Genomic DNA, 18,286 nt, shown 5'->3' with positions numbered 1-18,286 from the left:
TAAGTCCACTTGACGCTAGGGTGACCCCATATACTACTGTTGAGAGTTCCCAACATAGCAGTGTCCTATTCCATCGCTCACACATACCATTGCCCATTGGATGATAGGGTGTCGGACGAAATTTCTTTATTCCAGTAATTTGACATAATTCCTTGATGTGTATGTGTGTGTGATTTGAATTTTTAACGTAGCTTTAACAATTTTTCAGTCATATCGCTACGATGTCTGCAATGTGACAGTTTATACTGACGTCTAGCACTGGGGCATCATGCCACATACATGTAGGATGATGTCCCACCCAGTCACATTATCCTGACACCAGGCCGACCAGTCCTAACACTAACCTCTTAATGCTGAGCGCCAAGCGAGGCAGCTGTTAGTACCATTTTGTACGTCTTTGGTTAATTCCTTGATGACCTTACTTTCAAAGTTTGTACCCTGGTCTGAATGTAAACGCTGAGGCATACCATAATGCACTATAAAACTATTAAACAGAGCCTCAGCTGTAGCATTGGCTGTCTGGTTTCTTATCGGAATGGCCTGTGCATACCTGGTAAAATTATCTGTAATGATCAGTATATTTTGGTAGCCTCCATTGGACATCTCAAGTGTTGTTGTTGTTGTAGGGTTTAACGTCATTTTCAGCACAAGAAAAGCTATATATGGCGGCCAGTATAAATGGCGGAGGAAGAACCCTGGAAAATCCCAGAAAGAACTACCGACCCACAAGAAGCTACTGGCAAGTTTTCTCACATAACCACTTAGGCCAAATCCGAGACTCGAACCAACGCAGACAGAGGTGAGATGGCAGTGATCCGTAACGGTGAGCGCTTTAGACCATTTGGCCACTCTGGGCCCCCAACTCAACTCAACTATAATATAAATCTATTTACCTTATTATATGGGACAATGGTCAAATCACATTTTCCTTGAAGTAAAAGAATTATCAAGCACTTTTCTTACTGCAATGCCATGACCAGCACCCTTCAGAAGCTCCAATGGAGTGACCACCACTAATGTGCTGTTCATGCTATGGTGTTTATACAGACAAGTAGCAAACTAACCAGTCAGAAAGTTACTTACCACTTTTCATATAATAAAACAACTTAGCATGAATAACAATCAGGGTAGCTTTATTGCTCAGAGTGAACAAAACTCGAACATGTAATCCTGGTTCAAGGTTGCCTAAATGGCTAAATATGTGTAAAATGAGAATAACAATAATTGCAACTGATGACTTTACTTCGCTCATCAATGAACATTAATTACATAAAATAATAAAATACCCACTTCTGCCTAACTGAAAAAAAAAATGAATATATGAAATTATAAAATATATGCTCCAGCTACAGAGAGCTAGCCACCTATATCAGTAGGCACCTTGGTTCAAGGCAAGTAGAATATCTATTTTAAAAAATGCTTGGATGACAACTATTCTGTATTGCAACAAGCTATTACGTACACGATTTTCTTCTCTCAAAATTATTACCTAAGGAAAAAGTTTGTGTTTACACTGTGAGCATCACGTGTTCTAAAAATGGCCTCCGGAATTGAAAAATGCATATATAAATTTGGGAGTCAGGTCAAGTGAATGATACTCTTATGTTTTGCTTTTACACCATGAGAGTAGTATAGTGAGATGGACTGTATCGTCTAATTACACCATGAGAGGAGTATAGTGAGATGGACTGTATCGTCTAATTACACCATGAGAGTAGTATAGTGAGATGAACTGTATCATCTAATTACACCATGAGAATATTATAGTGAGATGAACTGTATCGTCTAATTACACGATGAGAGTATTATAGTGAGATGGACTGTATCATCTAATTACACCTTGAGAGTATTATAGTGAGATGGACTGTAGCATCTGATTACACCTTGAGAGGAGTATAGTGAGATGGACTGTATCGTCTAATTATACTTTGAGAGTATTATAGTGAGATGGACTGTATCGTCTAATTACACCTTGAGAGAAGTATAGTGAGATGGACTGTATCGTCTAATTACACCTTGAGAACATTATAGTGAGATGGACTGTAGCATCTAATTACACCTGAGAGTATCATAGTGAGATAGACTTAGCATCTAATTACACCATGAGAGTAGTATAGTGAGATGGACTGTATCGTCTAATTACATCTTGAGAGTATTATAGTGAGATGGACTGTATTGTCTAATTAAACCATGAGAGTATTATAGTGAGATGGACTGTAGCATCTAATTACACAAGGAGATTATTATAGTGAGATGGACTGTATCGTCTAATTACACCATGAGAGTAGTATAGTGAGATGGACTGTATCGTCAAATTACATCTTGAGAGTAATATAGTGAGATGGACTGGATCGTCTAATTACACCATGAGAGTAGTATATTGAGATGGACTGTATCGTCGAATTACACCATGAGAGTAGTATAGTGAGATGGACTGTATCGTCTAATTACACCTTGAGAGTAGTATAGTGAGATGGACTGTATCGTCAAATTACACCTTGAGAGTATTATAGTGAGATGGACTGTATCATCTAATTACACCTTGAGAGTATTATAGTGAGATGGACTGTATCGTCTAATTACACCTTGAGAGTAGTATAGTGAGATGGACTGTATCGTCAAATTACATCTTGAGAGTAATATAGTGAGATGGACTGTAGCATCTAATTACATAAGGAGATTATTATAGTGAGATGGACTGTATCGTCTAATGACACCATGAGAGTAGTATAGTGAGATGGACTGTATCGTCAAATTACATCTTGAGAGTAATATAGTGAGATGGACAGTATCGTCTAATTACACCTTGAGAGTAGTATATTGAGATGGACAGTATCGTCTAATTACACCATGAGAGTAGTATAGTGAGATGGATTGCATCGTCTAATTGCACCATCAGAGTAGTATAGTCTAATTACACCATGAGAGTAGTATAGTGAGATGGACTGTATCGTCGAATTACACCTTGAGAGTAGTATAGTGAGATGGACTGTATCGTCTAATTACACCATGAGAGTAGTATAGTGAGATGGAATGTATCGTCTAATTACACCATCAGAATAGTATAGTGAGATGGACTGTATTGTCTAATTACACCATGAGAGTATTATAGTGAAATGGACTATATCGTCTAATTACACCTTGAGAGTATTATAGTGAGATGGACTGTAGCATCTAATTACATCACGAGAGTAGTATAGTGAGATGGACTATATCGTCTAATTACACCTTGAGAGTATTATAGTGAGATGGACTGTATCATCTAATTACATCACGAGAGTAGTATAGTGAGATGGACTATATCGTCTAATTACACCATGAGAGTATTATAGTGTGATGGACTGTATCGTCTAATTACACCATGAGAGTAGTATAGTGAGATGGACTATATCGTCTAATTACACCTTGAGAGTATTATAGTGAGATGGACTCTAGCATCTAATTACATCACGAGAGTAGTATAGTGAGATGGACTATATCGTCTAATTACACCATGAGAGTATTATAGTGAGATGGACTGTATCGTCTAATTACACCATGAGAGGAGTATAGTGAGATGGACTGTAGCATCTAATTACACCATGAGAGTATTATAGTGAAATGGACTATATCGTCTAATTACACCTTGAGAGTATTATAGTGAGATGGACAGTATCATCTAATTACACCTTGAGAGTATTACAGTGAGATGGACTCTAGCATCTAATTACATCACGAGAGTAGTATAGTGAGATGGACTGTATCGTCTAATTACACCATGAGAGTAGTATAGTGAGATGGACTGTATCGTCTAATTACACCATGAGAGTAGTATAGTGAGATGGACTGTATCGTCTAATTACACCATGAGAGTAGTATAGTGAGATGGACTGTATCGTCAAATTACACCTTGAGAGTATAATAATGAGATGGACTGTAGCATCTAATCACACCGAGAGATTATTATCCTCGTCGGTCCTGAGGCTTTTGGCCCCTTTGGTGAAGTATCACTTTGTCTTTCTTCCCCTCTAGAAAAAATTGATTTCCGTCTAATTTGGCGCCCTTTAAAGCTTGGCTCTCTAGCTGACGGCCTAGGCAGGCCCTGAGTATTATAGTGAGATGGTTTGTAGCATATAAGTATACGTAAAGAGCAGGGCCGACAAGGGGAGGGGGGCAACAGGTTTATATCCCTCGGGCTCGGGCCAATCAACACTGGTTAATTTTATAAAAGAATTTTTTTGTTTGAACAAGAACTAGGAGAAGCCCGGGTGTTTCTTACCCCAGGGCCTGTTATCGCTCTCTACGGTCCTGAAAGAGAGTATAATAGTGACATGAACTAATGCGTCTAATTACACCAATAGAGTTTTATAGTGAGATGGGCTATAGTGTTTAATTACACCAAGAGAGTACTGCATTTAAGGAACATTAGAATGGATCTTTTTTGTAAGCAGAATGAACAAAAGGTATGGCATCAGTAATTTTTTTTTTAAATGATGATGATCATCGGGAAGTTATCGTGATCTTGTCAATTTATCATGTAGATGTCCCTGTGAAATTAGTAGGTTATCATGATGAAATCGGTACGAATTTGGCAATTTATCATGGGGAAATCGATACGAAGTTGGCAATTTATCATGGGGAAATTGGTGTGAAATTAATAGGTTATCATGGGGAAATTGGCACGAAGTTGGCAATTTTTCATGGGGAAATCGATACGAAGTTGGCAATTTATCATGGGAAATTGGTGTGAAATTGGCAATTTATCATGGGAAGTTGGTGTGAAATTAGTAGGTTATCATGGGGAAATCGGTACGAAGTGGGCAATTTATCAAGGGGAAATCGATACGAAGTTGGCAATTTATCATGGGGAAATTAGTGTGAAATTGGCAATTTATCATGGGAAGTTGGTGTGAAATTGGCAATTTGTTTTTTTGTATTAAATTATATGTGCCCCTGTATATTTCGAAAGTGCAACGGACGAGACTGCATATCAGCGTGTAACGTCAGTATTTGATGGATGAGTGATCATTGTTGTATATAACATTTCCAGAACAATCTCTTTATCACTGTCGTAATACACTGAGGACAAATGCCCTTAAAAATAACCTCATTATTATTGTCATAATCCATTTGGGTCGCATTTCCCTGACAACCTTATTATCATTGTCGTAATATGTTGGTGTCATATTTAACTAACAACCTCATTTTACTGTCATAAACCATGTGGGTCACATTCCCCTGACAACGTCATTTTCACTGTCGTAATCCATTGGAATCATATTTAACTAAGAACCACATTACCATTTTCGTCATAAGTTGGGGCCACCTTTCCTTAAGAAACCTCATCATCATTGTCGTCATAGATTGGGGGTCACAACTCTGTCATCGTTGGTGGATTCAACTTAATGTCAAAGTCTGTCAATCATGTATCATCCGTGCTTGATTGCATTGGCACCACACTATACCAATGCTTTTCTTGATAGGCCATACCCACACTCAAGTCAATCCTATCACCAGCTTTGTTGTCTATACTATCGGGGGTCAATTTCATTTAAACTAATGTTCCATCCCATGTCCTAGTTTTTGCGCTGGTGTGTTTGTCTATTTTCGCTAAACACACACACACACATACACACACACACTATAACACACACACACGCACACACTATATATATATATATATATATATATATATATATATATATATATATATATATATATATATATATATCATGGCTGGGTCATTTTATTGCATGTCATTTTGATATCTATTTCAACTGCTGACGATGGCGGAAATCTTCAAGGAACAGAAAGTCCTCGATTTAATATCATTTACCAACACAACTTTTTCTCTTGACCGTATCCTAATCATTGCATTGAATCTCCGATCTTAGGAATGATCATGTGCCTATTGACTGACTCGCAAGAACGACATTGTGCGTTTCACCAGCAAAATTTCTGGAAAGACAAAAGCGATCACTTACACATATTCTGTTATATGTTTGTAATTTGCTTTTGCTTTGGGAAAGAGCTGTTGATGGAGAACTCGTACAATTTTTATTTATTTTGTTTGTACAAAAGGGGTTTGGTCTGTAAGTTTCAGTTGCTGGTTACAAATCTTTGCGGGGCCCCGAGTGGCCGAGTGGTCTAAAGCGCTCTCCGTTACGGATCACTGCCATCTCACCTCTGTCTGCGTGGGTTCGAGTCTAGGATTCGGCCAATGTGGGTATGTGAGAAAGCTTGCCGGTAGCTTCTCGTGGGTCGGTGGTTCTTCCCGGTGTTTTCCCGGGTTCTTCCTCCACCATTAATACTGGCCGCCATGTATAGCCTATCGTGTGCTGAAAAATGGTGTTAAACCCCACAACAAATCTTTGCAAACATGATGGGTTAACTTGAAAGATATTTAACATACAAGATATCCACCACATGTTTCTCGTGTTTTTCAAAGATGCAATTCATATTGATCGTATTAGATGGAGTTTGACTGAAATCATAATCTACAGATTAAGGTGTTTTTTCTTTTCTTTCTTCTTTTAAATCTAGATCCTTAAAAGAGCAGCACGCAAAAAGCATATACGTCCGAATGCAAAATATAAAACAATCTTCTCTACACCGTCTACAGGTTGTTCATGCGTTTAATACATGGCTGTTCTAGTTTATGACATTATCTGTTTAGCTGTCTTCACACTATTTACTGGATAAAGACTAACCGACAAACCAGCAACCACTAGTGCCCCTATCAGTGCGAATATTTTTTTATCAGCCAATCAGGTAAAGTTTTAGATCTTGTTGTTTGGGAGATGGAGCCGTAGGTAAATAAAGCAAGGATGTGTGTTGAACAAGTTAATTCATTGTTAGATATGTGAAATCTGCATTTCATTGGCTATGTCAATTGACAACAGCACGTGACTTAGAGACCGTAGTGTCATCTTCACGTATAACTGTGGAGATCTCATTCGAATCAGATTGACAAGCCAGTATTTGGTAGAGGCTAACCGACCTGATAAAATGTCGCGAGCAGGTTCTTTACTAATAACGGGAGCAAACAGAGGAATAGGGTTGGAAACTGTCCGACAGCTGGTTGCAATGGAAACGGGACCTAAAACTATTTTCGCTTGCAGCAGAAATCCCGAGAATGCCAAGGTACTGTATGGTTGCCGTTTTTCACTTATGAAGAATTAAATACAACCTTTCTAATTATTTAGATAGGTCTTTAATACAAATTAGTTTTAGAGGTTTATATATCAATTATAGACCTCTCTAATTCAATTATAGACCTGAGTTAATAATTATTGATGTTTATAAATTGACTCACAGACCTATCTAATTGAATGGCAGACATCTACAAATGAATAAGAGGCTTTTTTTGGTAAATATTCAGTTGCAGAGAATTAGATATCCCTCTAATTTGGCATTAGTTCAGCAAATCCATAAATGAACTGTAGTCATCTTTAAATGAATTATACACCTCTCTAATTCAGTTATAAACCTCTGTTATTAATTTGGAGAGGTCTGTAAATAGTGTTTCCAGGCTCTCAAACCTAACATTAACAAAATTGTCACTTCTCGCTGAACTTTATTTGAGAGTACACTTATGCGTACTAGGTGTACGCTACGAACCAAGCTGGCTGCACCACAAGAAAACGAAAATATATAGTCCAGATAACGATAGAGATATATCAAAAATTAGGTGGAAAGGGTGAAAGGAAACTCGGACTACGATAGAGAATACAATCACGAAACAATTAAAGGACTGACAAATATTACTTTGAAAGTATGCAGAACGTGACTGTGAAGAGTCGGTTAATATAGAACACAAATTAATAAATGTTTGATTGCAATTATTATCTAAGTATTTAATTGATTGGTTAACAGATATAATTTGACAGCCACGCCCCTTTATTCAATTTATATTAAACTAACGCTATCATGATGTGTGAAAACCTGTATACAATTAATTGGATAATTAAGTTTTTCATGTATTGGTTCATTACCGAGAAGTTTGAACTGTAGAAATTGTGTTGCTCAGTATTTAAACGTTGTATAAAAGCACAATCGAGAATACACTATAAGAAAAGGGGCAAAATCCTAATCACAGATAACAAAAGTTAAATATTGTATAGTCAACGATTTTAGACTGCCGTTATACTGCCCTGCTGTGTTAACCGAGTTATTAGCAGCTCGTTTGTTCTGCGCTACTTGTAAATGTCACACGCGTTGACACGTGTTGATCCAATTACAGTAGCACTTCACTACCTTATACCGTAAATATTATATCAACATTAAATATTTCCAGTATTTTATATCAACAATAAACATTTTCCAGTAAGTTAAAAAAACTAAAAAAAGTCTTTGTCCTTGCCTTGTAGTGCTACTACGTTAATTGGATTGAATGTGTATATTAAAATCAAGCATGATGAACAACGACAAAGCAAACTTTTCTATTTGTAATATATTTATTTATGTAAATTCTGTATCAACAGTAATGTTTGATCCAGTAATAATTAGATAACGTTTCTATACCCTCTTTTCTCTGTCTTTACGTGTCTTGTTTCTTCTGTCGATGCGTACATTAATTTAATATCTGTAGAATGGTACACATATATATTTCTTGGTCAGTGAGAAAAATGGAAAGTAGAAGTAACTTTCGCATGTGAAAATATTAAATTCGTATATTTTTATTGTTATAAATTTTGTATCAACATCAAATATGTTCCACTATTGTCAGTTTAAATTGTATATGTGCCGTCTTTGCATGTCATTGCCCTCTAGTTGCGTATCTCTGCCGTGAATTTGCGTATCTTTGCAGTGTTGAGTAGGACCGAATGTGAGTGGGGGAGAAACTATTGTTGGACAATATTGTGGAATTGAGACTTGTAAGAAGCTATAACCTGAATTAGAGAGGTCTAAATTTAATTAAAAATGTGTGCAGTTCGGTTAAAGAGGTCTACAAATGAAACAAAATAATGTATTGAGGACACTAATTGACTTAGAGAGGTCTATACATGTTATATAGAGTCTACATTTAAATTGTAGAGGTTTCTAATTGTTTTAGAGACCTCTCTAAACAAATAGACATGTATTGAATTGAATATATGTAAAAACGGTCGCCCCTACATCTGTCTAGCAATAAACGTAAAATGATTTCTGTACTCACGCCTACATTCTTACATTATATGAGAGAGAGCATGGTTCCAGTGACAATATATTGCATTCAGTGGTCTTACTTACTTTTCCCCTTCGTCGAAACAACCGTGGGTGGAATTTTATTACATAAAGGCATTTTTTGTGTGCCTCAGACATAAACCATTGACCATGGAGGTCACAACTTTTAGACTCATGTTATACTTTCCATCCCAGCCCCTTTATGTTTTGGCTAAATGTAATAGTGATAAACATCAACGTCATCATTATAATCGTCGTCATCGTTTTTGTCGCAGTTAGAATGATCATAATTATTGATGCCATTGTAGCTTTTTTCATCATCAACGTAGGTTTATTGTAACCGTCGTTGTTATTTTGTTATCGCCTGCACGTCGAGAAACATGATAAGTTTGCATCCGCGTCGTTGTCGCCAGGGCCGTAGAGAGCGATCACGGGCGCTGGGGTAAGAAACACCCGAGCTTCTCCTAGTTCTTTGTCAAACACAATTTTTCTTTTATAAAATTAAAAAGTGTTGTTCGGCCCGGGCACACTTACGGGCCCGGACCCAGGGAATTATATCCCAGGTTGCCCCCCTTCCCCCTCCTGTCGGCCCTGGTCGTAGCTTTCTTCGTCTTTATTTTTAACACCTTATAACATTACGTTAATCTGTAGATTGTCGCACACCCTCCCTTTTGTTTGTACTCCCCGCCCGACTTTAAAAACAAAAAGCATAAAGGATATCAAATATGCACAAAACTTTGTCATTTCATTCACTGATTTATAATTTCAAACCTGACTGTTGCCAAGCGGTTCCTAACACTGTCGAATTAATAGAGTTTCAACAATGGAAGCTCCCGATATAAACCAGCAGCCAGACTGCTCGCTGTCCATTTTTCGTTTTTAGAATTGTCTGTTTCAGTAACAACCGTGTCGTCAGCGTCCAATATTTGCAATGTCTAATGTTATGTATATTTAATTTATATGGTAGCTTTTCTTCATGATCGTATTTTCTTCTTGACCCTGTCGAAATTAAGATAACTGTGAGCCTTGCTAATTGCACTAGTAATTCTTAATTTGGTAAACAAATAATACATAGCTAATATTTTTTTTTATTATAGGAGTTTAGAGGTTTAATATTATAATCATTTTATCAGAAGTAAACATTTCTTAGCTCTGGTTCATGATTATTTGAATTCCTCCATAAAAATACATAGTCTGCCTGCTGTTTCCCACATTCTATAATTTGATTTTCGTAACAGCATGTTGTAGAATGGAAAAATTCCATTTAGTTGTATTCTTTGATAGAGACATTAACTGGAACTATAGTGAATTCAAACCACAACATCTTGGATTTTATTATTGTGATTCATCAAATGGCTGTTGTCACATGACCATGTCTCAGGTTACAACAGGCATATCAACACCTTCAGCGTTGGATCTTATTTCGAACACCACTGAAATTTAATTAAAACTTTATTTATTAGGACAGGTGATATAACTATTTTTGAATTTAATTCGCGTTGCTTTAAGTTCTTTTTTAAAATTTTCACTTTGTATGCTAGGTAAATAACTTTTGGTTCGGTCGCACCAAATTTGCTGGTGTTCGCTCTTTTCTATTACTTATTTTAATACCGTGGAATCGTAATGCTAGTTGTAACAGTTCTAAGACAAATTGAACAAATAAATAGAAGGAAGTCTTTTATACATGTGATAGATGTAAATCCAAAATTTAGGGAATTATTGTGATTTTCAAAGAAGGTGAACTACATCATATTTTTGCTAGAAAACATAGACTAGTGCATGCAAATATGCCGACCGTGTTGCTAAAGAAGTTCCCGTTTGATTAAAAAAGCCTGTCTTGGAAATCATCATTATCGTTGAACAAAACTTGATCTGATCCAGAAACTCCTCTCATACAAGACTACTGCAATTTTTATTTTATATTTTACAGAAACGTTTGCACAGCCACTTGTGGAGATATTTTCAAAGTCTCAGCTTTTGCTATTACATAACTCTCATCATCATAGCAAAACAAGTACAAATTAATGTTACCACTGATGAGAGAATCAGGTTCTAACATTTAAATAAAATTTCCATGCGAGACTATTGACTTATCGACAGAACATTTTATTACTTCTCATCGACTGTGATCTTTGTGTTTTTGTCTTGTGATATCGGATTTTAAGGATTATCAGCTGCATCAGAAAGTGAGTCCGTGATCAAATCAATTTTGCTAATATATTTTGAATATTCTGTGCGAACCAGACACAACTTTATCTTATTTCTGCTTTTGAAACACATGCTGTACTTTCCATTGTCAAGCATATTCGTCATTTGCTTACCTCGGAAAAGGATTCTTTTCATCTTTAACTATGCATCCTCTACTGTAATATTTTCCAATATTTTTCATATTTCATACAAAATTTCACCATACCTATTTTTACACAAAATTTAATGAGTATTGTTTTCATATTTCACAGCTCTGTTTTGGTATCATGTTAGCAAGCAAATCGTCTTTGACACGTCGCTCCTGTATCAGATCTAACATAACAAACTTCTCACCTCTTAGGTAAGCTCGAAGTTGATTAAGAATTTTGTTATGTGTCGCTATTGCTATTTTACAAGAAGTATTTTTGTTCTCGGATTTTGGCTCGATCTTTTTGATTTTTGCTGACAATACAACAATGCCCCAGACACTATCAGGCGTAATCGATTTTCTATTCATCCCGCTGATGCGATCCCAATTGTTGTGAATACCATAGGAATGTAGTTTAGCACGCTTATTATTTTACTGTAATATTTTCTGCAACGTCTGACGCAGTAAATTTAAAAACAATATTTATAGTAGTTCATCAGCTCGTTCCTGTCGTTGTCTGAGAGACCTTATGAGATATGATTGAAATCAATAATTTCTCTTTTTGTCATTATGAAACTGTTTGAGTAATTATTTCAATTAAGGTAGCACTAAATTTAATATTAACAGGATCAGCAGAACAAATCTCTGTACTTCTACACTTCAGATGAGATATCATTATAACTGATATCTGTTAAACTTTAGGATCTGAGGATGAAAATGGAGGATCAAAATTTGTTGGTATTACAGTAATATCATTGACTCGATAAATATATTCTGTTTCATCGATATAACTTAATACATAACATAACTGTCCCAGTTTAAAGCTTTTAAGTACAAGATATTGCCTGCGAATTGTATATGCTGTTGCAAAACTTAAAAGACCGCGAATATCTGCTTATTCTATATTTATATCGTTGACAGGTAGATTTAGGTATTCAGCAATCAGCTGTTTGATGTTTATGTATTTTGGATCTGTCAGTAACTCTCCAGCTTCTCTTTTATAGTGTTTCAACGCACTTTTTTTTAGATCTGTGAAGCGCTTTATAATCTTCATCAAAAGTAGTTCTACAGTTGTAATATCGTCAAGCTCCTGATAAAATATGTCTCGTTCAACGTCATCATATGAACTCAATCCTATGCTCAGTATCGGATACTGCGTTTAGTGCAACATTACTGTCATATACGTTATACATTTTTATCGCCTGTGAGAGAGTCTACTAGAACTAGATATACTGTTGCTATCAGGTTAGTATCAGCACTTTTGTCTACCATTTCCTACAACGTCTTTTCATCAGAATAGTCCATGCCTATCAGATGGAAGATTCGACGTTTAGCAAATGTTTCTCTGAGATTGCGATTTTTAGAAACTTTTGATTCTTTGTTTCAGCTAGTTTGTCAAGCTCATCGCGAATCTTCTTTAGTCACTCTTGCTCTGGTTTCTTAACACAATGAAATTTTGTTTTTACAAGGTTAGATTTGCCCGTCTTCAAAAGATTTTCTTTATTTAGCTCAATCAACATATTTATCAACAACCTTTCAATTTGTAATCGCCGTTCCTCACAGTCACTTACAGGACAGTATTTGCTAATTATATCAAAGTCTCTGATCGCGTATTTCAGTTGAGGGCCTATCATTTCCTGCAAATCTGGCAAAGTCGTCACTGTTTTCATTTAAACCGGGTGAATTTAAAGTTGATTTTTTTCATTCGAGCAATTATATTTACTGCTTTTGCTTCCTCAACACTTTCTGTCTCTAGCCAATCAACATCAGCTATTTCGATCTCTGTTTTCGGGTTTAGTACAAAATTATAAAAATCTTTTGCGACTCTGATCGATGGAGGATCAATATACATATATTACAATTTCATTAAATCTTAAATATATATATTTGAAATATCATCGTCAAACCTGGGTAAGGGTTTTCAGCTCCTAAAACATAAATCCGGAAACACGAGCACTTGTTTGTGGTTACTTCAGAATCAAGTTTATCTTGCTGAAAAATACTAATAAAAACACACAATGCAAAATATAATTCTGTCCTTGTTGTCTTATCATTCGAACCTTCTAATTGCCGGTCATAAATTCTTCCAACATTAGCATTTAGTCGACCTCGTAGTTGAAAGTTCTATATTGCTACAGTCGCTGGACACTGTATTTTGATCCAAAACCCCACTTATTTCTCTGCATGTGGTCCACTCTGACCCGACAGATATAGGTCTGTTAAATGCAAACGCATAATTTGGGTTATATCCCAAATAATAACTTGACGCAGATGCAGTAAAATCCCAACGAATATTTATAGCGTCTGTGAGATATTTAGTGTGACCAACACTACTTTTAGCTCGTTTTGTACTACTACCAATCGCAAGCTATTGGGCAACAACACTATCTACATACTGTTAATTCACGAGATCAAACGCAACAACAGGTACATGCATAGAAATTAATTTATTGACAACCATATCGATCGCACCTATAGTTGTGCATCCTTATTTTGTTAAGATAAGCGCCATCCGTAGCAGTAATTGTATTTGCTGATGCTGCACTTATTTCAACGTTTGCTTATTGTTTATTTGTGAGATTCGATGCTGCAGTTGCGTTAGAAGTTGTTGTTATTTTATTAACGCCAATATGTAACGTATCACCGGATTTTATTGCAAACTAGTCTTCGACAAACTTTACATTTGTTACAAAATCATTACTATTTTTATTTCCAGCCATCGTTCCACCAGTTAATGACAACTTGTTATTAGCGACCATGTTAAGCTGCGCATAACGTATTGCTTGTTTGTTTTTTATATTAGCCTTAGGGTATTCGGTTTCAAGATTTATTATTTTTTCCATTCATATCGATATTTAAGTCATTTTTCCATCTCTCAGCGATAACTTGCTGTTATCGATTGTTTTAAGTTGGGTAAAACTTACAGCTTGTGTATTATCTGCGTTGATAGGTGGATATGTTGCTTTAAGGTAGGGCACTCGCTGATCCGACATACTTAAGTTACCGGTCATTGTATCTCCAGATTTAAAAAAAATGTGAATTGTTAAATCTGCGCTAGCAGCGGTAATTGTAGTTGCTGCAGTTTTATATTTTGTTGAGTTTGTGATTAACATACTATATTTTGTGTAATGGCTCATTCTTATCCTTACTGTGCGATACAATTTATTACAACCTAGTATAGAATGAACATAATTAACTTTGACACGGATTGGCTAATCATACAACAACACAACCATGTCTTACTCGATTGCCATTATCTGATAGTAGGACGAACTGGATCTTCAAAACTAACCTGCTGATGAATCTTACTTAACGACCTCTTCAGCTACGATCGATTTTATATTTACACTATAAATCCACAGCTGGATAAATATGTGCTGCTTAGTGAGTATAACAAAAAACTAAAAAGAAAATAATAATAAATAAAAAAAATGAACTACGCATTGATGATGATATATTTATCACAAAACAACCTGAAGATCCAATTCTAGTTGCCGAGCTAGATTTGGATGACCATAAAATAATTGCCTTTGATGACATCTCGATCAGCAACAGCGAGATGGATAAGGTACAATCTTATGTTTCATTGTCGTGAATTAGAAAATGTAGTGCCGTCTATATGGCACCGGATTTTTATAACGTCGATTGATTTATCAGGCGAAATACAAGTTGTTTTGTATTGTTCGCTGGACTCGACAACTTTGCCGTACAAACTTTAGCACGAGAGCAGTGCGGAGGTGTATTTAAAGATACATTTGCTGAGCTTATTCGTGAAGCAACTGGCGGGGTGCAAGCGTCAGAGCCCCCTGCTGCTTAGGGAAATTATAATTTCGTTTTATTTTTGATAACCTTGCACGAGATCGAAATAGCATGATCAGATGTGGAATAGACAAGTGTTTGGACTGTAAAACCTTTAATCTGACAGATACTTATAAAAATTGCAAATCAATAAAATGCGACAGCGCAAGCCATTTATCGTAAGTTTGACTGCAGCGCAAGCTGCTTCAATATTGAAGTGACGAATAAACGGAGATATCAACGGATTTCGAGGAGTATTTTCAAAAGATGAACTCAGACTACTAGCGGTCCAATCACAACCCGCAGAGTTTCGCTCTCTGTCAACAGCTGAAGCAAGCTGTATAAAATATATTCAAATATTCAATGATGGATCTGGTACAAATTGGGTAGCACTTTACAACAGCAATTATTTTGATTCGTTTGGCCTACCTACGAGTGATGTTATCAAACAGTACGTGCTATCATCCAAAAAGTACTCTTCTAATCAACTTCAGCGAGTTGTTTGTGGATATTATTGTGTTCTGTTTATCAAACAAATGTCTTGGATGCAAGCATCCGAAACGCAAACGCAGAGTGAGGTAGCTATGCAGCCGAAGCAGTCCACTAGAGGACTGGGTGGTTCTATGAAATTTAGTTGAGTTTGCATCTAAACCAAGCTTGAAAAATTACAAAATTGTAATTTTATCTAACAAGCAAATATAAAAATGACTACGCATTGCCTCAAGCGCAGACGTAAAACAGAAAACACAAACGAAACAACTAAACTTAACAGATTAATGATGAGAAGTATATGTGCTGCCTGTTGCAGGAAAAAGAGTCTGTTTCTTAAACGTGACTCATTACCTGGAGGAACGCAAAGAATACCTGATGTTATTTTAGTCGATGATTAATTTATAATAAAAACGCAAAGCACTTCATGCAGATGTAAAGCTGACTACTATCTGTGCATAGAAAAGGATAAAATAATTACTTCCTCTAAATGTTGTAATCACCGGGCTGTAATCGGAGCCGGCTTAGATATTCACGAGTTAATTGGCAAATTACCGCGACTAAGCAAGGGATTTACATTGCCACGTCACGGATATACCGGTCCTTGGAATCTGTTCGATAAACAACTTGATGAAAATGACAATCCATTTCATTGTGAATAACCGTCTAATCAGGTCGATTAAATCGCAGTGCGTCATGACATACATTACCATGACAACGAAAACAATAAAACTGGCTGGAATCGTATTATGCTTGATGAACTTCAAGATATGCAACCGAAAGGCGGCATGTTTCACATGTTGAAAGAGCGAATTGATCTCATACTATTTCAAGGTATTATTGGAACAAACTCTAAACTCGGGCTTGGAAGGCCCCGGCTTGGTAAAGCACGTGCGCCTCAGCCATCGCTCGGAGATGGCGGAATGCAAAGCACTCTCGGCTATGAACTTCACAAACCAAACAAAAATGTTTTTTCGACGAAATGCAGTTAATGACATTTGGGCGATAGATCTTGCCGATACATCGAATGGTGCTAAAATACAACGACAGCAAAATATACCAGATGAACGTAGTTTATGTTTTTAGCAAATACGCGTTTAGTTTACATGCGCAGATAAACAGGAAGAACTATAACTGACGCGATGCATGGTATTATAATCAACACGGAAAGAACACCAAACTGATCATGGAGCGGATCTTTTTAATAAGCCATTCGAGGTGTTTCTAATGCAGAAAACTATCATCAAGTATATCACTGGAAAAGAAGGCAAAAGTGTCACTGTCGAGAGATTTAATCGCACTTTAAAAGAAAAGATCTATAAGCAACTCACTGCTGAAAACATTACCAGGTATGTTATTGATCTGCCAAAGATTCTATCGGATTACAATAACACTAAACATAAACCACTTGGTATGTCGCCCAACGAAGCAGTTAAAAATCCAATACTGGTGAATGAGAATATGTACTGAAGACACAAGTTTAAAGTTGTTGATATTTCTTTAGTGAAGAAAACATTCGAAAAAGGAGTTACTCCAAACTGGTCCGAGGAAGTATTTCTTGTAGATAAAATTTTAACAACATTACCTGTTACGTGTAAGCTGAAATATCTAGCCCTTGATGATACTCCCGGAGAAGAAGTTATTGGAAGTTTCTTCGAATAGGAACTACAAAAGATGGACCAGGATATATTCGTCATCGAGCGAGTAATAGCAAGAGAAGATAAGCAAAGTTTGGTTAAATCGAGAGGTTATAGTGATAGTTTTAATAGTTGGATACCACCTAATGAAATCAGAAATCTTTGATCCAATCGCTATAAATCTTTTCATATTTCAAAAGGACAGACTTACATTTCACTGGACTGCATAATGATATCAAACGTTGTCTTCGTGTTGTTGTACGTGTAGATTGCTCGCACTCTCCCGTTAGGTTCATATCTTAACAAGCATAAAATCAAACTTTTTTTTATGTCCATTAACTTCTAGCTGTCCACGATTCATAAACGGCCTTAACATCTCCCAGAATATCTGATGCTCAGAGATAGTAAAATTAAATATTTTAAACTTTTTAGCGAGGTGATATTTTACATTGTACCGTGATTTTGCTGCTACAGAACTAGCTCGTCTTGAGGTATTATACCTCTTTCATCAGCACATTTATCCTCGATGACAGGAAATAGATACGTTTCTAGATCGAACCCGGAGTGCTTTGCACTCTGATTCTTCGAATCCTGATGCGGTACAGCTTGACTGCTAGCAGTTTTTAGATTCTCAGAATCCTGATATAGTTCACACTTAGAGTGCTTCCACTCTACACTATCACTATGGAGTAAAGATGTGACAATGTTGTAGCGAACAACAGAGTTGTTTGAGACATATCTTATGCATAAGACTTCTATCTGACTACTGTAATAAAATGCCGGCCGAACTAAGACGCATCGTCAGAGCTACAATCTTAAATTTGAACATGTTATTCGACGTTATGAAGCTATTTATGAGCAGTGAAAAAAAAAGAACAAAAAT

The 18,286-nt window shown here is 36.3% G+C and overlaps 1 protein-coding gene across 2 annotated transcripts in view; it reads left to right on the top strand.

Moving 5' to 3' along the window:
- Positions 1-6,751: 6,751 nt before the first annotated feature.
- The window catches only part of LOC149775539 (uncharacterized), a 39,508-nt gene continuing 27,973 nt past the window's right edge, over positions 6,752-18,286 (top strand). Inside the window, exon 1 of one of the 2 annotated variants that reach the window (XM_089943236.1) lies at positions 6,752-7,122. In XM_089943236.1, coding sequence (XP_089799362.1) covers positions 6,988-7,122 — 135 coding nt within the window. In that variant the 5' untranslated portion in view covers positions 6,752-6,987. The remainder of the gene's footprint in view (positions 7,123-18,286) is intronic. The other variant, XM_089943235.1, reaches the window with a different exon arrangement.

This window comes from Sinohyriopsis cumingii, chromosome 19 (genome assembly GCF_028554795.1).
Source record: "Sinohyriopsis cumingii isolate HCF-2022 chromosome 19, ASM2855479v2, whole genome shotgun sequence".
Taxonomy (NCBI): domain Eukaryota; kingdom Metazoa; phylum Mollusca; class Bivalvia; order Unionida; family Unionidae; genus Sinohyriopsis; species Sinohyriopsis cumingii.
This window is presented reverse-complemented; position numbering and strand designations above follow the sequence as displayed.